This window comes from Equus caballus, chromosome 7 (assembly GCF_041296265.1).
Source record: "Equus caballus isolate H_3958 breed thoroughbred chromosome 7, TB-T2T, whole genome shotgun sequence".
In the NCBI taxonomy this organism is placed as follows: Eukaryota; Metazoa; Chordata; class Mammalia; order Perissodactyla; family Equidae; genus Equus; species Equus caballus.
In genome coordinates this window covers 87,048,254-87,075,980 of record NC_091690.1, presented here as the reverse complement: position 1 = coordinate 87,075,980, position 27,727 = coordinate 87,048,254, and the positions used below count along the sequence as shown (strand labels likewise).

The 27,727-nt window shown below is 37.3% G+C and overlaps 1 protein-coding gene across 50 annotated transcripts in view; it reads left to right on the top strand.

Moving 5' to 3' along the window:
* The window catches only part of SOX6 (SRY-box transcription factor 6), a 570,771-nt gene that overhangs the window by 450,508 nt on the left and 92,536 nt on the right, over positions 1-27,727 (top strand). For 28 of the 50 annotated variants that reach the window (XM_070274840.1, XM_070274842.1, XM_070274841.1 and 25 more), the window contains one exon: positions 2,742-2,821. In XM_070274840.1, the coding sequence (XP_070130941.1) occupies positions 2,742-2,821 (80 nt within the window). Of the gene's footprint in view, positions 1-2,741; positions 2,822-4,281; positions 4,405-27,727 lie in introns of all 50 variants that reach the window. The other 22 variants (XM_070274819.1, XM_023646092.2, XM_023646099.2 and 19 more) reach the window with 1 other exon arrangement.

The following is a 27,727-nucleotide window of genomic DNA, read 5'->3' as shown; positions in this document are numbered from 1 at the left end:
TTGGAAAATCTATAAGGCTGGAAAGATGGATCTATGGGATGGCATCATTTCCCAAATTGGCTTTTGGAGGTTGTCTCCTTGCACTAGAGGTAGCAAGGGCCAGATTACAGCAGTGCCAAAAGCCGACCTGTCCCAACAGGCTTCGTCTTCCTTTGTACAAAGTTTTAAAGAATGGGTCCTCACGCAAGCATTTCAAATCCAGAGACAAATTTGAAAAAAATTGCTACAACATGTTGACTGATTCCTTGCCAAGTCAGCTACTGAGAACTTTTTCTTGATCGACTCTTACCAAGAGAAAATTAAAGGGGGGTTAAGCACGTAACTTTGTTATGAAAAACTTAAACTTCACAATACCCTAAATCCCCCTCCCTCTGCCATTTGTCTCCTCTGCTCTTACACTCGCTCTTTTCTTTGCCCTTATCTGCTCCCTCTCCTGCCTTTTCCTTTCTCTCTCTTCTGATCATTCACTGTGATGTACTCTGTCGCTCTAATGTATTCATTTTTACTTTTAGTATTGATACAATGACGTGTTCTAGAGAAATAGCTTTCCAAAGATTGTACTCAGATATACAGATTCAGACCAGCAGAAAAGTTAAGAACATTTTAAAAATATGCTTGTCAGCAGTGGAAAGAAAGCTGTTTGTAGCCAGCAGGTGAGCTGGAGAGTACTACAGGGTGTGGTAAGATAGTAATAAATTAACTGGCAAGCCAAAAAGTATAAAAAAAAAGTTCAGCTATTTCATAGCATAGAAGCATGACAGCTATGAAAAAAGGAGTGCCCCAGGGAATTCTTTTAGAGTTTGATTTTTTTAAATATGTTTGACATGAAAAATGTTTTAGTGCAAATAAAGCAACTGGTATTAAACTTACAGGGAGGGGGTTGTGGTTTAGAGTTAGTATGAATAATGCATGATATTTAAAGAAAGAACAGCTCTAAAGTGTTCTGGGAGGCAGTCCATGTTGATGGCTGGAATGATGATTTTTTTCCCTATTTTTGAAGCATCATTAATTCAGCATCGTTTTGTGATTTTTTTTAACCTGATAAGGTATTGACCAAAGAAATACTATTTGACTTAGATTAGGATATTCTTTCTTTAGATAATTTCATTTAAATATCAAGAAGATCAGTAGAATTATTTAAGCATAAAGCAACAGTCATTTAATATAAAAAATAATTTGGCCTAGTTATCTTTTTTAAAAAGTTCCTGTAGCACTGCAAACCAAAATCAACCTCATGGAAGGGGAGAAACAAGATCAGATATTTTGAACGTTACTCCATAGGAGACCAGCACAATATAGTGTTAGTGAATGCATTGTAGCAGCGCTCCATATGCAATCAGAAGCCAATTGTTACTGGACTGTGTACAAGCACACACTGTGCTCAATGGTCTGATGAGGTATTATGGATATGATGCAAAGAGACTGTGTAGATTAGAAGCTAACAATTTGTTAAAAGTGAAAGCAACTTAACATTTACATTGGGCCAGCTGAGTAACACTTCATGTGGCAAGCAGGATGAGTTCCAAGAAACCAGGGGCACCAGGAAGGCTCCAGGTATTAGTGCCCATGCAGAAAAAAGAGGTTTTATTGCTTTCCAGTTGACTACATTTATTATTGTGATTCTTTCTACACTGTCTCTTCATTATTATATTCCGCTTTCAGTGTGGAAAAGTTCATGCAAAACAGCACGATTATTATAAATGTCAAAAACGTGTGGAGGAACAGCCTATTAAAATATAGCCTAGAGAGAGTACATAACACTGACTTTAAATAAGTAGCTGAAGCCAAAGGGCTACTCCATTAAATCACTGATATTGTGTAATTTATCTACAAGTATTTTGATTTCAGTTGCCACTATCACAATACATTCCTCATCACATCTCTTGGTTCTGGAGGTCATGGCACACAGCCTGTGTTCTTAGGTCAAAGAAGATACTTCCTCCCCCTATTTAGGAGTGATCTGGACTCAGAAACATGACTGCATGCTACATGCAGGGATGTAACACTGATCTCTGCTGAACCATGCCCATTCTCTACCAGACTTTTAATGCAGACATCCCACGTAAAATCTGTGATAATTTAATCAAATCATCATCAGAGGATAAGTGACAAGTGCCTAGTGCACATGATTCTGTACTGGGTTCCGCCAGAAGTTAATCCAAAAAAATATGGTTTCCACTCCTGTTGAGATACTAGGGATTTCACAGAATGTTGGCAGATAAGATTAGCTTCCCTCTCACCCCTATCAAGTTGAAGAGGTTGCATTTTTAAAATTCTTTCTTTATTTTTTATAAAATAAAGTTTAGGGTTATGGACAGTCAATAGCTCATAATCTTTTTTGGACTCTAATACTCTGCCTTGCCAAAACTTTTTGTTGTTCTATTATAAAAGCCTTAAAGCTTTCTCAGTGAACTGAGTGTCAGCCTGGCTTTAACATATTTTTTTACTCTTAAAAAAATGATGTATTACAAGATTTGTAGTGGAGTGAACATGCTTGAATTGCACATTTAATTTTTTTAACATCACATTCATGTTTTGCCAGTTTGCCTACCAGCTATCTGTTAACAAAAAGTTCCAAAGCAGCACTGCAAGTCTGTGCCCAACTCAGCCCTTTGTTTCTGCAGATGTTTGGGCTTAGAGCAATGTGGTAAAGCTCAGGCAATCCAAGGACCATGTTTGTACTTGTCTGCTGCGATTCCCTGTGCATTGTCTAAACCTGCATGCATTGTTCTTTCTGACAGGTGATAACTACCCCGTACAGTTCATTCCATCAACAATGGCAGCTGCTGCTGCTTCTGGACTCAGCCCTTTACAGCTCCAGGTAAGTGCCAGAAGAAAAAAACGTGGGATACAAGCCAGGACTTTGGTGGAAAACTGCTAACCAGCTGTATGCTAAATAATAGCCTGAATGTTAAATAATTTTTTAAGCATAGCCTAGAAGGATTAACACCTTGTGTACTTACATACTGCAAATAGAAGAGAATGTTGCCAGTTTCAATATTTTAAAAGGAAAAATGACATTATGATTTAGTGCTATATGTTCTCTATCAGGTGAGTTAATGGTTTTACAATTTTTATGGCTAGTTGTTAGTGGATATGTATGCTTTTTCCTTATCAATTTTTCATCCACATCTCCATTTATGTCCAGATTAGCTTTTACTCATAAGAGTCAAAACAGAACATTATGTGGGATGTTTTCCTTCTTGCAGCTCATAGAATTGGGGTTTTTATTGCCAAATTACTTTAGCTATTTGGTAAAATATAAACATACTGTCCCTGAATATGAGTATCCTTGTCCTCATCCTCGTCTTCATGTGAGTCAAAACTCTGGGCACGGTGTCTGACCAAGTTCTGGGTTAATGTTCTTTACTTATAAAGCTAATCTTGGAGACAAAGTATTTTGGAAGCTGAATAAAAAATCATTTGCACTTTATCTTCTTCACAGTAAAATGAGGGGTTTGCAGTAGGGCTAGGTCATCTTTACATCCTTCTACAACTGCCATTTTGATGGGAAATTGACTTTGAATGTGAATATATATTTTAATACAAAGATAATGTCATTAAAATAATGGTTAAACATTCAGTATTTGACGATTTAGAAAATATATGATAATAAACAACTTAAATTTCAATACAGTGGAAAGTTTAAAGATAGTTTTTTATTCTTATAATTTACTGTGATTATTTTTATGTTTTCTTAAATAATCTAGGGAATAGCATCTGGCTAGGCATTTTTATTTCTTCTTTGCCATTCCCTGTATGACTTGAACACAGAAAATGTACAAATATTTTGCCATGAAAAAACATCATTTGAGCCTTACAAGTAAAGAACTTTTGCAATACTTTGAGAGGTTTTTGTTGTAAGCCTCATCCAGAAAGCCTTGAAGATATTACCTGTTATGAACTGCCTGGCAGAGCTAGAAATTTGCGTAACAGGAGTAGCAGCCCTACCTCTCTTCCAAACCTCCCCCTTTTCCACAACTAACACTGGAACTTACTGCAGTTGGTAAAACTCTACAAAAGCCCCCTCAGAGTAAACCGGATCTGTTTCTCCTTTTCCCATAGCTGTGCTTTACCGTTTCTTCTCAGAGGCAGAAGTAAGAACCAATACCATTGTTCAATCCTATAACGAAGTTTCTGTGAAAGAGGGTCTGGGTCCTAAACCTTCTACTTTCTAGACTTTGATGTGGTCTTTACCCTGGATTTAGAAATATGTGTTCTGTTTCATGAGTTCTGACAGTATGTTTTGTCTTTTTTTTTTCTGAATATGCTACTAAACAGAAGGGTCATGTCTCCCACCCACAAATTAACCCAAGGCTAAAGGGCCTAAGTGACCGTTTTGGCAGGAGTTTGGACACCTTTGAACATGGTGGTGGCCACTCTTACAACCACAAACAGATTGAGGTATGAATGCTTCCATTGGCGCTTCATTGGGTGGGGGACTGGATTGTTCGGTCATAGTCTAGGCTTTTTGAAAAAGTGGCAAGCACTCAAACTAAACTTTAAAACATAATCTTTCACTTTTTATTCCTCCTAAGGAGGCTGATTTTTGCTCCTTTTTTTTTCAGAGAAAAAGGCAAACCCGAAACCAATGCCCCTGAATTAGGTTTATTATTGCTATATATTTAGGCAAATTCTTTATATTAAGAGTATCTTTAAAACTGTCTTTATTTCCCTTACTTTTTTACTTTTTTTTTCTTTTTGGTGAGGAAGATTGGCCCTGAGCTACCATCTGTTGCCAATCTTCCTCTTTTTGCTTGAGGAAGATTGTTGCTGAGCTAACATCTGTGCCAATCTTCCTCTATTTTGTATGTGGGACACTGCCACAGCATGGCTTGATGAGCAGTGTCTAGGTCCACACCCGGGATCTGAACCCGCAAACCTCAGGCCGCTGAAGTAGAGTGCGTGAGCTTAACCACTATGCCACCAGGCTGGCCCCACTCTTTTCCTTTTTTTAACGTATAGTTCTGTATAGTGTTTAAAAAACACTTCAACATTTTTAAAAATTTCATTTGACCATATAACAATGCTGTAAAGTTGATAAAATATGATCCTGCATGTATAGACAAAGCAAAGGAGGTTCAGAGAGGTTGTTATTTAACCAAGGCTACAAAATATTCACGGAGTCAGACTTATCACCCAGGATTTCTAATTCTGCCTAATTCAGATCTCCTAAGTTAGTTTTCTCAGGTTGAAGTCAGAATGGGTGCCTGGGTCTGACTGGTGGCTTTTTGCCCCTAAATTTCTGTAGTATCCCTTTCATATTTAACTTCCAGTAAAGCTCTTTGTTGTTTTTGTGGGATATTCTTGCTACTTGGGAAAAGATGGCTCATGTGGCTCTTTTGAAAACTAAGCCCTTTTCTGCTACAGAGACCCAGTCGTCCTCTCTCCAGTTTCATGCTTCATTCCTCTCCTGTATCAATGGAGGCCCTCTCTGGGACTATCAGATACTGGAGAGTTGCCAGCTATGTGTTGAATCCCAAAAAAAAAATGGAGACAAGTTACCTCAGACTGAAACACACTTTAACTTTCTGAGTTAGATCTAAGACTAAATTTTACATGCTAACCTGGGATGGGAAATTCAATTCAAAAAAAGAAAATAATTACATCCAACAAAGTTGTATATTCAGCTCCTATTGGTTCTGCCAGTCGATACATATCAAATAGTGTGTAATCAATAAAGTGTCCCTTTGACATTATCTTCTTCTCTACTGCTTTTGAACCTGCGTTTTTGGAAAATGATAGAGAAAACTCACTCCTAAGAAGAAAGAAGAGGACATGATCAAAGACCACCTTGGAAGCAGCCTTAGGAAGAGTTGCAGGGCTTGTTGCCCATCTCCTTCTTTCCTTTTCACTTTGATATAAGAGGTATACAGGGGGTTTCCACGTGACCAGACGTGACCAGGCATATACTGTCAGAGTATCTGCTGTCTTCTTTACAGGCAGAAGGGGTTTCTTTTCTAAGGCTTTCTTTTGGCTATAAAGAAGGTGACATATTTCTGGATATTCTGAAAATCTACTGTGCTTAGGAGTGCTAAACAAAGAGATAACTGGACGTTAGGAACAAGCCTTTCTATGTGATGACAGTTAGCAAGCTGACCTGCTCAGGACAAATAGTCTGTTAAACTTTTAAGTGCTTGGAAGAATGTGAAAGCAGGTGGCCTGGGCTCAGAGTCGAGACTTCCTCTCTTCTTTGGCTTTTATTTTCTCCTAATAGAATAAGTTCCATCCTGTCAACCTTCCCTTAGCCAGTTTTCTACTCAATCCCTTTTTTTACTAATTTTTTGCTTAGGTTGGCTTTTTGCGCCAACCCCCCACCCCCTGCACCCCCGCCATCAGTGACCCCTGACACTGTCAAATCTGGCTTCTGTTGGGTTCTGAAAACCATGATGTCATATATGTGAGTGCCAGATCTATGCAGTACTGTAGCAATGCTGATCTGGAAGCACAACATATGCCACGTGTCTGTCACTTTAATTAGTCGAAATAGAGAACCCATTACAGTGGAAGCCCTGATGGCTTTATAGTTTCAGTTGGGCTGGTTTGAGAGTTTCCTGGGTTTTTGTTTATTCTTGCTCTGGTTTCTTGCTTCCATTTTTTGCACCTTTTTCCTGCATGTCAGGAAACCTTTGCTCTGTTTGCTTATATGGTACACTGGTTAGAAAAGACTGACCTTACTTGAAAGGCAGGTTTCCCACCTTCCTGGTGTGAATGTAACGTGTTTTCTGGGACGTTCGTGAAGAGCACAGTAGACGCCATATCTAAGCTGCTACAGACACTGACATTGTAAATCCTGAGCAAAAGTAGAGAGAAAATTTAATATCTTGCTTTCTTGATTTTAAAGTCTACTTTCTTTTCTAGCTAGGGTTTTCTCCCCTCCTCAACAAGCTAAAATGTCATAACTCTGTCAACAGTCATGAACATGATAAATTGTTCATACTAAGGAAGTATTGCAATTGTGTTAACTGATTTTATTTCTAAACAAAGATTTTTAGGGAGAAAAACCCACAACACTTACATACCTCCCCCTCTCCCCACCCCCAGCCTCCACACATCCTCTAGTGCATTGTGCAGACTGGTCCTCTCTACCTGACGTTATAGTTAGTTTGTCCTTCAAAGGTTGTCACTTCTAACATTAATGAGCCTGGCTAAATCGTAACAGAATTTATAGTTATACCCTGGAAACCTGAAATTTTGTTATCAAGAAGAGAAAAGGGATTTAAAGTGTAAAGACCCTTCTTACATATTCCAGTTCTTCCTTTCTTTGAAATAAGGAAGATTCAGGAAAGACTTTTTTTTTGGTATTCTGTGCTGATGTAAGGCATGGTTTCCTCTGCCTCAGGGGCACAATATTAGGAGAGAGAAGGCCGAAGAATGCTATTTTTAGTTGAACAGTTCAGCAGATGGAGGCATGAATACTCATATATCTGAAGGTTGAGGGGCTAGAACCATTAATTTTGATAATGTATTTAACCCTGGGAACAATCAGAAACTGTAATTCTAAGGTTACAGTGCTTTTGACCTTTAGAGAACAGAGGGCACTAGCTACAGTAAACAATATATTATATTGCTACTTATTCCAATTCTCTACCCGTATAAATTTCAGGACCAGTTGCCATTTGCTTTCCTCAGCGATGTTAGCATTGGTCCTTCAAGTAAGTCAAAAAGAATGTTAAGGAAGGGGGACCAGTATAATGAGGCAGTCATGTAAATATGGCCTTTAAATAGCTAAGATGTTAGATTGTTTCTGAAGAAATATTGTCTCAGAGACTAAGCTCCGAATGACTTTTTTTTTAGTGAAAAAATGGGTTTAGTAGACTGATTCATTTTATGTGATTACTTTCAATAGGATGAATCCTTAAAGTAATTTTGTTTTGTTTTGTTTTTAATTGGGAGTAATGTTGCCTCATAGTTGTAGCTTATGTTAAACACAATCTGGTACCATATCAGGCAAAGTGATACACCTGTCTCATGCCTTCTTATTAAATGATGCATGCTTCTCTTTAGCAAATACAGCAGTTAAATATCACACAGCTTAAGAATTTCTAATTAAAATATCTCCACATGTCAGCATTTTGGTAATGTATTATTTTAATCCATTTATTTTGTTTATGAAACAGTGACATATGTTTAGATTGTGAAATATATGAGCCTTAAAAATCACTTTATTGAAGAAAATTAATTCCTACAATACTGTCTCGGTAATGTGCTCACTCACCCAGTCAGTCACTGGCGGCACTGCCAGTCTTAATGTTGGGTAGACACACTTACTAGTTTTATCTGCATAACAGTCTTGGGAAGAAGCAATAACAGTTCTTTTTCTTAGCTCCAAGTGATAGGGTTTTTCTTTCCCTCCTTTTTTCCTTACTCATTAATTCAAACCTGCCCCCACCCTGCCAAACACTTTTTGTTGCTTTTTTTTTTTAATACAATGAGGGATGGGACTGAATGTATGTCTAAGGGATTCTGAAAGCCCAATCAAAATTAAAAACAAGCTAGTTACCTTTTCGAAGTTAGACATAGTAATTTGTTTGTCAGCAGGGAGATGTTTGGGTCAGCCCTGAGATAAAGTGACTGTCAGCAGTTATTCATACAAGACAAGTAATTTCACTCAGTGTATTACTGACAGATTGCTCACTTCTCTGAATCACCAGAGAAAACAAACTTAATATTGTTACAGGCAGAGTTTCTGTCTTCATTAGCCTCAGAGAATGATTTTTATCGAGCATTCAAAGCCTACCAAGCTTTAGTTGGAACATATTTTAACAGACAAGGTCTTATAATGATAGTATGGGTGGTTGCCTAAATGAGAGGAAGTAAATATGAAAAATTTAAAAATATCAATATAATTACATTTTCACTTTTATAGGCATTATGTATAGGTTAGGGAAGATTAGGGGAAAGGAGTTTAATTAGAGCCTTAAACATTAGGAAAACCTATCAACCATAAGTTATTCTTAAATGAAACTGTTAAAGTCTTGCCAAATTTACAAAGATGGAGGAGAACAATTGAAGTTTTTGCAAAAGTGAATACAAACACATATTTTATTTAAATGATATTGTCAAATTTCACGCTATAAATGGAAAGTGAAGAAGTGCCCGTCAACCCTGGGAATGCTCTATTTCTATTTCAGTTCCAGCCTGAATCTTTATGATACCGTGTGTGGATGCTCTTCTCTGGCTCATACTCTGTCTTCTTGTTTGCAATTGTAAACATGCTGTAGAGGAATGAGAGGGTCAGTTAGCTTTGCTGGGTAGGATTTGGAGGTTGTGATTTCTAATAGAGAGTTGAATAAAGAGTTAATTAGAGTGACCAATTACTGGCTACCCAATGGAGAAAAAGGAATGCATTGATTCAAAGCTTTTTTTGAGGATGCCAACCTTGGGTTTGTGCTTTGAGGAGAAATGCTTGCTTTTCTCTTAATCAGCCTTCCCTCACCCACTTTGATTTTAAGTGTGATGGAACTTGTGAGGACCCTTACAGCTGGGATTAGATGAGCTGTGGACTAATGGAATGAGCTCCACTTTGGAATCAGAATCATGGATTAGAGTTTCCATTATTACTTAATTCCTATGTTGTCTTGTACTGTTCTTGAATTGCCTTCTTTTTTCAGTTTTTCTTTGTTAAGAGGAGATAATATTTATTCTCAAGGTAGTTTTGAACAGTAAATGGGATAATGAGACATGTTTTAGATTTCCATCAGAATAGAAAAAATCTTTCCAATGTCCCAATAAGCAGTCAATTCTACTCTAGCTTTCCTGCCTAAGTGCTTCTGAGGGGCAGCTCTAATCTATCGGAATGTAAGCTACTGAATTCAGGGATTTTTGTCTTTTCTGTTTACTGTTGAATCCTCGATATTGCCTGGCACAGTATTTGGTAAAATGAATTAATGAATTTTGTCTTTGTTGGTCACCTGGGACCCAAGCTTCTTTTATTTTCTTTTTAATTTTCTAATTTTTTAAAGATGGGCCCTGAGCTAACATCTGTTACCAATCTTCCTCTTTTTTTTCTTCTCCCCAAAACCACCACAGTACATAGTTGTATATTCTGGTTGTAGGTCCCTCTAGTTCTGCTGTGTGGGACACTGCCTCAGCATAGTTTGATGAGCAGTGCTAGATCCGTGCCCAGGATCTAAACCAGTGAAACCCTGGGCTGCCGAAGTGGAGCATGTGAACTTAACCACTCGGCCACGGGGCTGGCCCCTCAAGCTTCTTTTAAAACATTTTTTCTGGATATGTTCGGTCAAGTGTTCTGTATTTAGGAGGCAATATTTCTTGCAAACAACTTTTCAGTTCTAGGTAGGCTTCTTAAGGAAAACAACAGGTACTGAGTGAATCCTGGTGGAGGTTAGAGAAAGATAGATCAGAAAAGGACACAAAATGTGAACATACTTCCTAATGTTTGGAAATCTGACTTATTGTATTCAATGAAACAGAATAAGTTTATACCAATCCGCAAATTAAAACATTGGTTAAACTGGATTTTCTTTTAGAAATTTGATTTTCAGTTGCCTTTAAGGTAATATCTAAAAGTTGAGAGAGTATGGCTCTTCTCACATAAGTTCTGTTAATCACTGTGTTTAAGTTATTTGATTGATGGCATGTTCAGTCAGACTTGCAGAGACGGTTTAGCAGGAGCCCAGGGCCTTGGAATTACAAAATAAGTGCAGTCCTCTATCTTTCCTAATGTAAGATTTCCACCAACATTCATTTAACTCCAGCCTCACTAATGAATCCACTCAACAGGGAGCTCCCAGTGTGTGAATATTGTATTTAAATAGACTGCTTGTAAGGTGCAATGGTTTCTAAAGTAGAGACAGGTATTTCTATTCCTCTTTTTACCAAATTGAAGTTTGGAGATATTCTTTGGTTGATATTATGTATCATATATCTGTATGTGTTATAATGAGCTACCTTGGAAATCAGAGAGATGAAGTGATTAAGGATATATTGGAAGGTTTGAAAGCAAAACATGCTAATGTTTTAGAAAATGCTTCACTCCAATTTCCAACCATAGAATAAGTTAGGATATACAGCATTTAGGAAATCTAAATCAGGAAAAGGTGTGATGAAATATTCTGAAATCTCAGGTAACAGAACAGACTGAGCAGGACAAAAACATTTGTTTAAACCACTTTATTGAGGTCTGATTGACATACAAAAAGCTGTACTTATTTGAAATATACAACTGGATGAGTTTGGGTATAAGTATACATCTGTGAAACCATACCACAATCTATGCCACGAATATATCCATCACCTCCAAAAATTTTCGCCTACCATGATTATTATTTTCTGTGGTAGGAACATTTAACATAAAATCTACCCTCTCAGTAAGTTTTTAAGTAAACAATACAGTATTATTAATATAGACTCTATGCTATACAGTAGTTGACTAGGACTTATTAATTTTGCATAGCTGAAACTTTGTTCCCCCTCACTAATACCTCCCATTTCCCCTCCCCCAGCCCCTGGCAATCACCATTCTACTCTCTGTTTCTGTGAGTTTGACTATTTTAGATTCCTCATAGAAGTGGTATCACATAGTATTTGTCCTGTGTCTGGCTTATTTCACTTAGCGAGTTCATTCATGTTGTTGCAAATGGCAGGATTTCCTCGTTCTTTTTTTAAGGCTGAATAATATTCTATTTTATTTATATACCACATCTTCTTTATCCATTTATCCGTCAATTGACATTTAGGTTGCTTCCATGCCTCGGCTATTGTGAATAATGCTGCAATAAGCATGGGAGTGAAGACACCTCTTTGAGATCTTGATTTAATTCCTTTGGATATGTACTTGAAAGTTTCAGATCTTACCTTTAAGTCTTTAATCCACTTCAAGTTAATTTTTGTGTATGTTTTAAGATAAAAGTCCAATTTAATTATTTTGCATGTTGATACTCAGTTTTCCCAACACCATTTATTGAAGAGACTATCCTTTCCCCATTGGGTATTCTTGTTACGTTTGTCAAAGATCGTTTGACTGCACATGTGTGGGTTTATTTCTGGGCTCTCTATTCGGTTCCATTGGTCTCTATACCTGTTTTATGCCAGTGTCATACTGTTTTGATTACTGTAGCTTTGTAATATATTTTGAAATCAGGAAGTGTGATGGCTCTAGCTTTGTTCTTCTTGTTCAAGATTGCTTTTGGCTATTCAGGGTCTTTTGTGGTTATATATCAGTTTTAGGATCGCTTTTACTATTTCTGTAAAAAATACCATCGGGATCTTAAAAGAGATTGCATTGAATCTGTAGATCAGTTTGGGTAGAATGGACATTTTAACAATATTAATTCTTCCAATCTAAATATATTTTTTAATGATAGTTTGATTAAAAGAGATTAAGAAGCTACAGTTGGCTGGATTCCCCTCATAGCTCCAGTGGAGGGAGAAGACTTTTGACCAGTAAGGCTAGCACATGGTTGTTACTACTCTGTCAATTCTTCCTTTCTGCCAATTCTTTTCTTATTTACATAAAAGTTCATATGCTGAAGATACGCATGTTTGTGCAAATCCATCTAAATTGTAAATTCAGGGAAAATTTGTAACAATTTAAGCTTTCTGTACTGATGTGAAAATATCTTGCTTTGTTTTGACTGTTCTAGATCATTAGGATTAGGACAATAACTAGAATCTCTTATGTATCTTCCAAGCACTAGTAATGGATTCTTTTCTCAATTAAATGTAAATAAAAAAGCACTAAACATCTACTATTTACTCTGTACTGGTTGCTGTGTAGATTAAAAAGTCATTCTGTTCCATTCTTTCATTCCTCCCTTATAATTGATGACATCAGTAGGGTCATCTTGAATCTAATTGAGAAGAATTAATTTAACATTATTTTTTTCCAATTTTATAAACACCAATTCCTGTATATTTATAATCATTTATTGCAGGTTAGCTAAGTATTTGCATTTCCTTTTAATAGACTAACAAATGGAGGCAAAATAAAGCCAAATAAATTTCCCAAGACCTGCACCCTCTTAGTCATTTTGTGAAGCAAAGACTTTAATGAGACTTTTTGATTTCCAGTAAACTGCATTGAGTTCACTCCTTACTGTGTGTTTCTCTTGTATCACCAGCTATAATACCTGTAACCAACCTTCGAGGTCATGATATATAAATTGACCTAGACCACGATCCTTGGTACCTTGTCAGTGATTTCCCTAATGCTATTGACCTTGAGCAGTATGAACTAAAACAAAAATAAGTAAATGCTAGATGTGTATGAAAGTTTTATTGCTTAAAATGTATATATGTGTATTGACTATCTCAAACACTACAAAGGCAAACATACAGTGCTCATTTGAAGCCAGTTTGAAATAGAGCTGCTTTGAATCTAGAAAATCCATTTTTGAGATATTTATCAAGTTTTTACTCTAATTCACTTATTCATTTAAATTAAAGAAAGAAGTATTACATCTTTTCTTTTTAAATTCTTGCTACTTAAAATTACACTTGTTAGCTTTGAATAAGACTGTTACAATGACATAACACTCATATCTTAAAGTTCAATCAAAATCATGCCTTTAAAAGGGAGTTTATAAATGATCATGCTTAGGAAATTTGAAAAAGTTTGTATGAAAATCCAAGCATAACAAATTCAATCATTCAGTTATTCAACAAATATTTATTTGGTGCCATTAAGTGCCAGGTACTGTCTAGACCAGTGGTCCTCAACCAGAAGCACTGTTGCCCCCTAGGTTCAGTTGACAATGTCTGGAGACCTTTGTGATTGTTATGACTGGGAGAGGGAGTGGAGATACTACTGGCGTCTGGTGGGTAGAGGCCAGGGATGTTGCTGAATACCCTACAACGCACAGGGCAGCCCCCCGCAACAAAGAATTAGCCAGCCCAAAATATCAGTAGTGCTGAGGCTGAGTGAACCTGTTTTAGATACTGGGAAAATATCAGTAAATAAAACAAAGTCCTTGCCCTCGTGGAATTTACATTCTAGTGGGGAAAGGAGAAAATAAGAAAGAAGTCTAGTAAATAATAAAGAGTTGGGATTGCAAATCTTACTCATCTTAACAGAAATATCCCACCTACCAATCTACCCATCCACATGAATCTGGATGGGCAGATTTTTAAAAATTGAGACCTGTTTGGTTGTTTATCCTCAGTTTTTTGTTTCACTTTGATCTTCAAAACTGAGACTTTTATTCTAGCCAGTCGTTTTTGGCTAGAACAGTCACAATTCTCCTCAGGCTCATCTTTTCAATTGTATTAAGCACACCATATACTCTGGCTTTCAGTAAAGGAGTATTATTTCTGACTGTAATAGTATATAAGCCTATCTTTCAGAGTGAAGTAAATGTGAAATTTGGTGAGGACCTGGGAGCTTTTCATTAGTTTTTATGGGATGCTATTTATTGAGATCCCATAGGATGAGTGTAATCATTCTCAGCAGAGAACTTGCATTTGATGTGTGAACTGGATATTACAAAAGAATCCAGACTTTCTTTCTAAAAACCAAACCAAATAGATATAAGAAAAATATAAACATATGCATATGCATACATATACATAATACATATTATATAGTCTTTTGTCTTTTACAGTTTAATAGGCAATTTGTACTTAGGCTTTATAACAAACGTGCTTTAATATTATCCCTATATTTTAGAAGAAGTAGGTGAGACTCAGATGGGTTAAGTGACTTGGATCAGATTATTCATCTATTAAACAAAATAAGACTGTAATAGATGATTTAAGTGCCTTTTAAAATTTACTTCTTGCCCAGGATTCTTGGCTTTAAACTCTGCTGACTGGTAGTAGAGAGCACAGTCATTTAGAAGCTTTCTTACATAACTTATTCCCCTCATTATAATATTCAAATGAATTTAAAGTGATGTAATTAAATTACAAAAGGGAAAAATTTCAAAGTCAACATGACATTCTCGGATCCCAAAGAGTTCATGTATTTTCCAAACTTCCAGCTAACTGTCCAGAAGAAACTTTAAACCTAACAGAATTTAACAAGAATAAGAAGAACTATCATGAAATCTGTCTTATCTTATTCTGTAACTTTTTTTTGAGGAAAATGCTTAGAATGTTTTTGCTGAATGCCAGAGCTCTATTCTTTTGAGAGTTTCCAGTGCTGTCCTATAATTTCGAAGTTTCGATGAGTCTTCTGGAGTAGCTGGGGAGTGTGTCCTTGCCCGTCCCCAGCCTGTGCTGCCCTCTGAGCATGTTCAGCAGGTTGCATGCCAGCAGATGAAGCAGATGTTTGACCATACTGGAATGGAGCGCCTGCTGCATCAGGAGCTGGGGATTCCTCTTGACATCTGGACGTTGCTGGGTCGGGATGCCTGCCTCAGGCCAGGAGGCTGTGGGAGCTGTGGGGCAGAGAGCACAGAGTCATTGCTGCTCTTTAAGCGATTAGTGCACTGAAGCAGCAATAATGTTGAATTATCGCTTGGCTGCTTTCTTCTCAGGAATCTTGGGACAATAGGAGAGTCAGGAAGAAGCATTTACAGTAAAGTCATGTTCAGAGAGACAAGACTAATTATAGAGTATTAAAGAGCTTTATTTTAAATGATTTAGTTTACAAATAGCTCTGGACAGTGTATGAAACTTTTTAGAACCATAAACCTGGTAGCTTAAAGAGACTTTTCTAATTTAAAATGGCTAGTACAGAGTTGTTATTTCAGCAATTTCCTAGTTTTAGAGTTTGTTCAAGTTGTGCCACAGAAGATACAGCATCTGCTAAAAAGAGAAAATACACTAATACTTGTAGCTGCTAGGGAAAGATTCTCTCTCTTGAGGGGAAGGAAGACTTTTAGATAAGAGATTGACTGAATTTTGCACTGGCTTTTACAGTTTCACTTTATCATACTGAAAACTCGTCTGCATTTGCTACGCAGGGCTGAAACCATCTGTTACACCGATTTCCTTTATGGTATGTGTTATTTAAGCACAATGGATGTGGAAATGGGTAGTTTAAAATGTATTTTGCTATGAACAGTTGTCACATTATGTTGTTTTTCCTCTTATAATTTTTCATTAGTGAGACCTTGGTGCTCAAAGAAGCCTTCTTATAAACAGATTATGGCCATTTGTGTTCACAGTAATGTATTGGAGAAGAACGCTATGTTGCTCTCACTTAACCTCTCGTACTCTAAGGGGGTTGTATTTAATTAACACTGGTGAGAGGCTGACCTGAGAGGCTGTGGAAAGTGATTGAGCTGCGTTTTCCAAGCTCAGCTCTAGTCAGCTGGGAGAGAAATAAAATACAAAAAAAAAATTAGAAAGTAGTATTTTCTGAAATTCCCTCTAACTAAGCTGTATTTCAACGGGCCATTTAATGCTCAAATGGACAAAGGTATTACTTCAGTCATTGAATTGTATCAAACTCCTTCTCAGAGGCGCAATTTAAAAACTCTATAGGAAAAGTGGTTTAGCCTCACATTCTCAATGGATTATCACTTGGTCTGCTTAAAAAGAAAAAAACAAATAAATTAAAAAAAAATAAAAAGGAAGGACAAACACTCACTGTCACTAAATGGAGTGGAGCATGTGCCCCAACAGGTCCTTGCCTCACTGGGATTGCCCTCCAGAGTTCAGGAGCTCCTTCGCCTACATAGAAAAAGAGATTCCTCTCTGCTGTTGACCTGCTCAGAACATCTTCCTCAGGTCCAGGGAAGTGTTTGCTCCAGGGCCCAAGGGGCAGTCCCTGAATAATGAGTAGTTGAATAGTTGGCTTAGACATAACACAACAGAAAGTGAGGGCAAGAGCAAGAAGCTTTGTTGAGATAGTAGAGGTCTGGATGTGACTGTGATGTGGATAGTAGTCATCCATTTTGAAATCCATTTACCAATAGTTTTAACAAAGAGGCATTTCTTAGTTGCAGAACAAAATAGTCATACATAATTCTTCTATATCCAACCATGCCATTCCTAATGTTACATCCACCTCTGCCACATTTCCTGATTATGAAACATTGTCACCAAATAAAACAGGAAAATGACTGTATATCATCAGGTGATGATTTGCCTCCGTGTATTGGAACAACATGCTTTATTTAGCAGCCAGCTTGCTCTCTGACATGTTTTCTATCTATACAGTAGTGAATGACTTGGAGGTTTCAAGAAAGCAGTGCTTCTTGGCTCCACAAGACTTCTTCAGTTAAAGGAGCTTATGTGACCTTAAGCTAATTTTCTCTGAACCTCCATCTCCTCATCTGTGAAATGGGGATAATGACACCTCCCATATTGTCAGGATTAAAAGAATTACACTAAGCCAGTTGCCTAGCATAACGTCTGCTGCATGGTAAATGCTCAATAAATATCATTTCTCTCCACACCCTTATACTTGTATCTCTCTTGCTCATCCATTAATTTAACACATGTTTTTAAAGCATGTACTGTGTACTTAAGGTATGCTGTTAGGCAAGTAAGCTAAGCAAGTTCCCGCCCTCTTATAGTAATAGTCTAGGGAAGAAATCAATTAAATGAGTAATACTTCCAAGTGATAAGAACAGATAATATATGGCTGATAATTTGGTATATAAGTATGTAAATATGCATATTTATTGATTGACCAAGCTGGTTGTATATAGACTCTTTGAGATCTTTTTGTCCTAATGCCTATGCCTGATGACCACTCCTGAATTCAGAAAGTACGTGGCCCAGTGCAGTGCTCTTTAGCAAGGAGTGATGGCCAGGCAGCAGTTAAGGTACTGTAAACGGGACTTCCCAGCAATCAAGAAAAAATGCCACCATATTGAATGGGAAGCCTTCCCAAATAGACAAGGAGATTATAAAATTACATAGATTTCCAGAGCTGGAAAGATCCTCAGGGGCCTTGAGGGTCAAATCCTAACTCCACCATGGTTTTCATTACTTGGGCAAATTAATCTTCCCGTACCCCTGTTCTGATAAATGGGATTAGAAATAATACTTACCCCAATAGGGCAGTTGTGAGGAATAAATAAGAAAACGCTTGTGAAAAGTGCTTTGCACCCTGTCAAGTGTTATGTGAATGTTTTAGTGTTACAGTTGAAGAGACTGAGACCCAGGGAGTTGGATTAACTTGACCAAAGCCACACAGCTTGTAAGTGGCCTGGGTTAGGATGTGCAGAATTGTGAGGCAACAGTGTAAAGAGCTAAATTTGGTTGCTTCTTGTAAATAAATTGTGGATGAATTTAACTGAATTGAAACAGATGGTTAAGAGGACAGTATATCTCAAGCTTTCACCTATTCTAGGGGGGGTAGGGATGAGTTTTTGTAGAGATATATTTTTTGCAATTGAATATACCAACCTAATGAAGATTATTCACTAAAAAAAGCAAAATAAGACATATTAAAGTATGAGACCTCATAACAGTGCTGGTAATAGTGACAAGGGCAGAATATAAACTTATATTAACATGAAAAGAGGATGAATTGTTTAGTTAGTTTACACATGCATTGATTCCCCAAATGTTTATTAAGTGCCTGCTGTGTAGTAAGCACTCTGTTCGATTTGGGGGATACTAAGATCAGTAGAACATGATCCCTGCCCCCAGAGGGCCCACGATCTAGTAAACAGTGTGATAATCATTAAATTGGATGTGTTTCCAGAATGAAATTGCTATGGGAGGAGGAAGTGTTAAAGCTCTGCCTGGGGAAATATTGGCAACCTTCATGGATGGGGTGATGTTAAAACTGAATCTTGAAAGGAGAGCAGGAGTTCACTAGGTTTCTAGGGGAAGGAGACAGAGTGGCAGAGATGTAGAGAGGAGGTAATGCACTCTAGACAAAGAGCACAGCCTGCCTGGGGTCGGAGAAGCAATAGACAGCATGGCACACGCAGAAAACGACAGTTTGGTACAGGCCGAGCGTACAAGAGCAAGTAGGTGAGACTGGAAAGGTAAGCGAAGGGTCAGATCACAAAGTGCCTTTTACACCACACTTGGGAGTTTGCAGTGCTTGTGGTAGACGTGATTTTATTCACGCCATAAATGGTAAAGTGGTATAAGGTATAGTGAACAACTTTATGATGTGATATTTCTCTATTAATTTGATCTCTAGTTTACATTTCCCATTACACTAGATTTAATAGTTAGGGAACTATGTTTGGTAGGGTTCATAGTCCCTTTAGTACAATGGTACCCTGTGGCAAGTGAAACTGTGCAAATAGTGTAATGATACACGCAGAATAAACAAAACTGTTTAAGATTGAAGCAAAGCCAAGGTCCAACCATTTCCCTGGGATTTGGGGAAATCTTGTAATCTGCAGATTGTAGTAAACCCAATCATATTAGCACATTGCTTCTCAGTGGATGGGCCTTGATACTATATTTCAACCAAATGATGAAACAAGGAGTAAAAATCTATAAAGAAAAGCTATGGTTCTTCTAATTGTTAATGTCTTGCAATTATGCCCCTTTCTGGAATAATAAAGTGTTCCTTGGCAGAGGTCAGGATCTCTGCCACTGACTTATTTAACAGATCCTCTTAACATCTGTCCTGCAGACTGTGCACTTTATTAGCAGACAAGAGACCCAACAGACTCAGCCTGCTGTGTCCCTTTTTCACATTCACACAGCTGTGGATTAACTCAGACTTTCCAGAAGAGGACCAACCAGAAGGGATAGTAATGTTATTGGCCGATTCTAAAAAGATGGGAAAACAGAGCAGAAACAAATGTTGCCCTAGTACAATTCAGTGTTTTTAGGGTGACAATTACCAGTCTGTTTTAAAAAGGAATAAAAGAAGCCATTTCACAAAAAAAGGAAAGTCTATTCATATCTGTGTGGGAACCTAATCAGGCTCTTGTTTCCAATGACGATGACTCCACAGTCGCACCAGGTCTGCGACAAGAATGCTCCTTTTGTATGCCGATAATGTGGAAACGATAAAATATCCTTTAGGAGACGTATGTGTTTACATCATGAGATGTGTTATTTGACAAAATGCTTTGTTCTCCTCATATTTTCCATGCAGAGTTTCATGCTGGGTTGTTTGGCTGGAAATCTTTGATTAACTAGAATTAGTTGCTGAAATAAAATAGACACTTTTGTTTTATGAGTCCTCTTGCTGAGCTGTAAATTATAGAAAAACATATAAGGAGTGACAGAAAGAAGTGCTTATTTGAACCTCTGACCCACGACAGGCGCAAAAACATAAGATTATTCCTTCAAAGAGCTGCATAGAGACATAAATATTCCGTGGTCCACTCAGAATTATGCCCTCTTAACAAACTAAAGCTAGGATTTTGCATCTCGTAACAAGAGTTTTCTAGGGGTGTTACAGTAGGCTTAGAGGAGATATTAAGATTCCAAAAAATTCCCCCTAAATTTGGGCTTTGAGTGCTTCAAGGTTTTTCTCTGTCCAACAATGGGCAATGTAAACAAGAATACAACGAAGTTCCTTTTCCCTAAATGAATAGCCAAAGGTGGTTTCCCTTTTTCTGGAGAAGTGGTATATTTTATGAATCTTAAGACTTTCTCACAGCCATGTTGGCCCTTAGTGTGAACATCTTAATTGTGTGGAGCATAGTCTTTGGGTGCTAACTCAAAGGAATGGGCTGAGAGGGGCAGACGTTACTAAAAGCAGAACGGAAACTCTATTAGCCTAAACGCTTCCCGTGTTGCAGGGATTGGTGTCCATTCTCAGGAATTTTTTGTTTTTTTGGTTAAATAATTTTATAAGATTACTTTTAAACTTTTAGTTAACATAGAATCTTTTTCCAGGGCTTTACTGCAAGCAAAGCCTACCTAACTGTCCTCAGTCAAAACTAATTATGATGGGTGTGTTACTTAACCTCACTGTGGTAATCATTTCACAATATATATGTATATCAAATCATCATGTCGTACAACTTAAACTTACACAATGTTATTTGCCAATTATATCTGATTATTGAGATATGTATACTTTATATATATGCTTTATAGCTAGAAAAAAACTCTAATTCTTCCCAGTGATGGTGTTTCAGTAGTAATTTGTAAATGTTCCATTATACTGTTTATCATATTGTGTCTTTCTCCCTCTTTCCTTCCTATCCTTCCTGTGAGCTCCTGAAAGACAACTTTGTAGTTGTAGACAACTTTGTAGAGTCTTCCTCATCTTTGTATCCCAAATACACTTTTGCTAAATTGAAGAAAAATTCCGAGTGTTTTTCTGAATAAGGTCTTTGGAGTGACATCTCTTAAAAAGAATATACAGATAAGAATAAGAGCCTACAAGTCTTGAGTCTTTCTAGCATTCCCTGTTCTGTTATGTGCATTAACTCATTTACTCTACACAATGATCTTTTGGGGTAGGTTCTATTATTTTTTCTGTTTTAAAGGTGTGGAAACTTCAGGCCCAGAGAGATTAAATAACTTGCCCGAGATCACATAGGTCGCAAACAGTGGCTCTGACTGAAGAGTGTGCACTCTTAGTCACTGTGCTATGCTGCCTCTCAGAGCAACACATAAACTTTATTTTTCTAAGTTTCTTCTTCAGTCCTTAATATTAACCATTACCTGCTTCATCTGCTATAAGGATTTTTCAAGGTGGATTACTGAGATATGATTGTATCATATCTAGTGACAATAAAGCACGTCATATGCTTATTATACACTATTTAATTATTTTTACTACGGCTGCTCTGTATAAGGTATCATTCCTTTCTGCTAATTAGGGAGTAAGCCATGGGTATTACTGTAGGATACAGATGGCATATTTACATACTGCAAAATATGCTGAAGTTCTCCAATTGGCAATACTAATAATTTGCAGTTTAAAAAATGACAGTTAATGGAGGTGGCTCTGAAACAGAGTAAAGCATTGATTTGAATTTAAAAAACACAAAAGAAAATATAGGAGGAAAGAAGAGGATCTTTCTCAGTACTTCTTGCTGAGTTTACTTGATCACTTAAAAGTGAATTCAAAATATATCCTCCTGTCTCTCAATATTTGTTACAAATGCACATTTCATGTTAATATTATTAATATGAAATTTCTGTTTAATAAATCTGTACATTTCATCATAGGTATGAATTTTATTCATTAGCATGATTCTTGTGTTCAATCTTTTCCTGAGAAATTAAAAACCAAGTTCAGTTTAAATATAGTAAAAACATTTTCATATAACTACCAAGTTTACTTCCAACCAGCAACATTTGTTCTGTCCATTGAATAAACTGGAAAAAAATTGCATTTAGAGAATATTATATTTTCCTTTCATGCAATTTTGTTTTCCCAAGTATATATTTTTAACAATTTAAATAAAAACTTTTTTCATTGCATACTTACCCGTATTTGTCTTCATTCTGTGTTGTTGTAGAGGCTTCATTATGGACGGAAATCGAAGGGCATAGAAGTTGAGCACTTGTAGAATATTTTTCAAGCAACAGCATCTGGTTTCTTGGCAGTCATCATGGGCCAAGGCACGGCAGCCCTGGCTTATCTCCAGATTTTCCTGTGGGTATTGCTGAGGGATTTCCAGGTCTGCCATGTTGTTGTAATGGTGTTTCCTAGAAACCAGAAAATGGAATCCAAAATCTGTTCGATAATACACAAGGTCTGCATGATCAGGCCCCTTGCTGTCTTCTTGAAACCTGACCTATTCCCTTCGCTCACTCATTCTGCTCTAGCCACACTGGCCTCCTTGATGTTTCTCAAACATTCTAAGCACAAGCACACCCTCGCCTCAGGATTTTCACCTATCCTTTGCCCCTGCCTGGGATGCTATCCCCAGGTAATGACAGGACTTACTCCTTCACTTCTTTCAGGTCTCCACTCAAATGTCCCCTTCTTTTAGTTTTCCTGACGTCTTTATGTTTAAAAATCCCCCCTGCATATTCATGTACCTGGACAGTTTATGTTTCATAGCACGTATCACCACCAGAGTTACATATCTATGTGCTTATTTCTTTGTCTTCTCCTCCCCACTCCCTTCCCCAAAGTCACTGCTCACTTCTGTCTTCCCAAATAGTACCTGGCCAGTGGTAGCCACTTAATAAATAACTTTTGAATGAATTTGAACCAAAATTCACCTTTTGATTATAAGAAACAATGCTTTTAAGTATTGGGGACCTAACATATATTCGTTTACTAAAAGTATTTATTGAACTCAGCACATGTGCTTAAATATATAGAGTCATTGAAAACTTCCCTTTGACTTAATTTATGAGAAATAGTGCTTAGATGTCAAATCCAACTTATAGACTCAGCGATGAGTTGTTATATCCTATTGGTGGAGTCACGATGCACGTGTTTAAGGTATCCCCGATGAGCTAAGCTCTCTGACTAGAGGTAAAGGAGTGTCACAGATGCAAGCTGTAGCACTTGGAGCACATTCAGAAAGCGGGATCTCTTCAGCATTGCCTGCCCAGCTCTTGCAAACAGAAGTAAAACAGTCAGGTTCATTCCCATAAGGCCCATTTTCAACTGCCCTCATTATCACTTCTTCAAATATCTTGCTTCAGGAACCAAATTACTAATTGTTTCAATGCCTGAACTCTTATTTCTGTAAATAAAGTATTATGTATTTACATATTTTATTTAGCACCCTGAAAGAAGAGATACTTGGAGGAAGCAGAGAGAGATTGAGTTTTCTTGTTAAAAATTTGGGAGTTGCTTTGTTTATTCTTAGTTATTTGCACTGTGCAACTATGTTCCATAAGGAAAAACTCTTCTGAATGCATTCCAATATAATTGGTGCAATTGGAGAATAAATGCTGACTGATTTTTCTTTTAAAGATTTTATTTTTTTCCTTTTTCTCCCCAAAGCTCCCCAGTACATAGTTGTATATATTCTTCATTGTGGGTCCTTCTAGTTGTGGCATGTGGGACACTGCCTCAGCGTGGTCTGATGAGCAGTGCCATATCTGCGCCCAGGATTTGAATCAATGAAACACTGGGCCGCCTGCAGTGGAGCGCGCGAACTTAACCACTCGGCCACGGGGCCGGCCCCTACTGACTGATTTTTGTAGCAGACAACTGGGTACTCTGTTACCTAATGGATTCTAATTTTTTTTTTTTTTTAATTTTCTTCGTGTAAGGGTAAGACCTTTGATGTGAGACTCACCCCTGTTCTTTTTTTATAGCTTCTCCTCTCCTCCACACCCAACATATTCCCTCCAACCTCCCTGCCCCTTGGTCCTCTGACATAACTCATCAGTGCTTGAGAAAATAGGCAAGAGGATCTCTAGCCAGGAAAACTCTTTTTTCCATTCATTTTTCTTTGACATTCTTGATCTGGCTACAGGAGATAATGAAATGAGTTAAACAGGTCCTAGCTCTCCAGTGGCTTACAGTCAATGTTTGTCCCATTTTAACTTTGGTTGTTGTGGAAAGGTAAATGGCAGAAGTCTCAAAGCGGGTGAAGTAAGTCTGCTCTCATCTGTGACAAATCTTTGGCCCTTTATATGTATTTGATTAACTTTAATTTTAAAAATCTGAAAACACCTTAATATGATTATAATAACCTTAACCTAATTACTATGGTTGCATTTAAAAACAAATATTAAAATAAAATTCTACAATGTAAATCATTCTTGGGTGCCCAATGATTACTTTTCAAGTACATCTAGGATAAATTTCTCTTTTAATCCTAGAGGATTGGCAGAAAAACATCCTTTTATGTGGTTCAACCTAAAAGCTCTGATAGAATGTACAAATTCTATTTGCAGTCAGTTCCCTGAGAGAACAGTACATAATGAGAAATGAGTCTCTGTGAATACTGGGTAGGAAAATAGGGACCCTGGGTTCTAGATTTCATTCTATCTGCTGCTCACCAGTTGGTATTGTTATGCAAATTACCTTCCTTCTCTAGGCTTGAGTTTTATTCATCTGTAAATCAAAGGAATTGGATTAGATGATCTTTATAACTATTTTTTCTGCTAACATTATGTTATGTGGTGTTTCTTTGCAAAAAAAATCAGTGGTGAACCCACATGTTTATAGGTTCAAGAAGACAGAAGCAAGGAAAGATGACCTCCATCTCTGGGGTTCCTTTTGAAGAGTGTGTGAAGAAAGTTATACTAAAAAAGGGTATGGGCAGAAATGATAGCAGTTCCAAAAAGATAGAGGCAAAAATGGAAATGAAGGGATCTTAATGATCAGTGTTAACTGAGCATTTATTAAATGTTAGGCATTATGTTAAGTGCTAGGGACATAGAAACAAATAAGACTCAGTTCTTCCTTTAAGTAGCTTTGGACTTTGATGGGAGAGAAAGGCATGAAAAAAAGAAATTCCATAAAGTACATGGGGATAGAAGATGTGATATCATGGGAACACAAAGAAGGCAATGGTCAGATAAGGCTTTAAGGAGGAATTGATTTTTGAGTTGAGACTCAAAAGATGAGTAGAATTATGACAAACAAGAGGGATTAATAGGAAAGGAAAAAATATGGCAATAGAAAAATATGCAGGAGAGGCATGGAGATTGCCTAGGAAATTAAACCAGTGGGTTGAGGAGTGAAAGTGGGAGTTCTTCCCCTGTTCCTTCTCTCACCGTCTATCCCTACAGTCAGTTTTCTTTGGTGTCAGATATTAGGGGTATAGCTTAACAAGTGCCTCTATGATGAAAACAAGGACTTCAATTCTTTCCTTCTGTAAAACCACAGCTACATTTCCTGGGTCATTTTGTTGACATTGGAGGTTTATGAGAAGTAAAAGTATTTGTGATCTCTTTCAAATTATTTTTATGCTCTCTCCCCCACCCCTTCTTCAATCTGTAATGACTTGTTACTGACACACTTTCTTTCTTGTGCTGAACAAGCACTAAATCAGCCTACTTAATTGCCCCTGTCTCCGTTCCATCTTCTCACAGCCTCACAGCCGAACTTGTCCAGCTTTATAGCATGCTTGCTTGGTAGGCAGAGCAATGGTCATCAGCATTTGAGAAGGTAACAAAACCCAGAGGATCCCAGAGAACTGAACCAGGCTTGAGCGTGCTGTTAGGCAGCATCAGTCAAGTAAATAATGATGTTTCCTTAAGGATGCCCCCTACCCTACCCTGCTCATTTCCCCCAACATCCCCTATTGCCCTCCTGAGTAGACTCTGGTACACAAGAATAGAATCTGAGTTAACCTGGGCTAAGCCTAATGTTCCAGACACTATGTGAAACTACAACAAATGGGGTAAATATGAAGGTATGAGTTCAAATCTTTCAGTAGTGTCTTCAAAATCTGGTTTTATAGAATAACATTTCCCTTTCTCTTCCTTTCTTCGTTATCCACCAGTAGGCAAGTTGTGTTTGAGAGGGAATTCTTTTTCTTTCTCTCTGGGTCAGATTCCAACAGGCGACCTTAAAGTGCCCTTCTAATTGAAATGACAAAACGCAAGAGTACTTACTCAAAAGAGAATCCAGTATGTGAAGTTGTGCCTGCTTTTTCACTATTGGTTTCCACATATACTGGAGCATACAGGTGCCAATTTAAAGCCTCTGTCAAGTTCTCCTATTTCCACCTGTCCTTTGCATATTTCTTTGTGCTTTATCAGTCTGTTAAACATGTGTCACTAGGGTATTTCAGGTGTCTTCTATTGTGGCTCAAAGAGGGGGTGGCAAAAGGAATTGTTTCAGAATTGTGTCCCTTGCTCTTTCAAGGTGGCTTGTGGTACCATTAACTTTTCTTTCTCTGTTTGAGGATTGTGAAATGCCCTTTTAGAAAGAGTAGCTATATGACATCTAGAAATATAGTTTGCTATTTGAGCGCTCATAACAACAGCAACATCAGAATCTCTCTTCTCCTTGGACAGTGATTCTTGTCTGATGGCTAGGAACAGGAAATGGGTTTCACTGGTATTCATTGTGTAGCTGATTTAAAATAATTTTAATACATAAAAGCAGAAAGCACATGGGCTTTAAAGTGATACTGACTTTTATAATTTCCATCTTATATAATTATTTTGAAGATTAAATAAAAAAAATAAATGTAAAATACCTAGCACAGTACCTGATTTCGTGCTCAATATATGTTTGTTGAATTAACACATGAATGAATGGGGGTGATGACTGATTATGTGTTAGTGTGAAAACCATGTGATTATGAGAATAAAAGGTCTTGCACCTTTTTTCTATGGTACTCTCTATTGGAGATCTTACATGATTTTATCACAGATAGCAGGTATAAAAATATATATTTCGCATTGTGGTAAATATTAGATGCACTGTGACACCACTCCTTATAATGTGACATGAGTTTGGCTATATTAGGAGCAAAGCATGCCTTTCTTCCCAGGTTCAATAGTGTTATAAAATATCTCTGGTATGTTTCTTAGATTCTGGCTGTAAATTGGTATGTGTACTTGAAGACACTGAAGAATTTCACCATAAGACTGAATTTGGTTGGTAGGACCTACTGTTTTGTGTTGAATCTAGCAGGCTTAGTTATTAAAATGTCACTAGGAGCCAAATGCGAGATATGTTTTTCTTTAAGCCTAGTCTCAGGACACAGAACTCTAGAAAGACTATTAGAGATATTTATTGGTAATTTGTGAGATCTCCTTAGGACTTTCTTAATCCAATTTATTTGAAAGATTCATCAATGAGTTAGTGCTAAAGTACAGGAAAGATTCTTTGTATCTTGGTTTTAGTTCATCACTCTTTCTGGATACTTCTCTTTTGGGGATAAAAATCTGAAATTATTGATGTGGCCTATAAAACCCTCCCGCTCTCTAGCATCTTCTCATGTCACTCTATGCTCACTCAACAGTCCTGCCACATTGGCCTTTTTTAAGTTCCTCAAAAACGTTACCTTTTTTTCTACCTCAGAGCCATAATAATTTGTGTTTTTTTCTT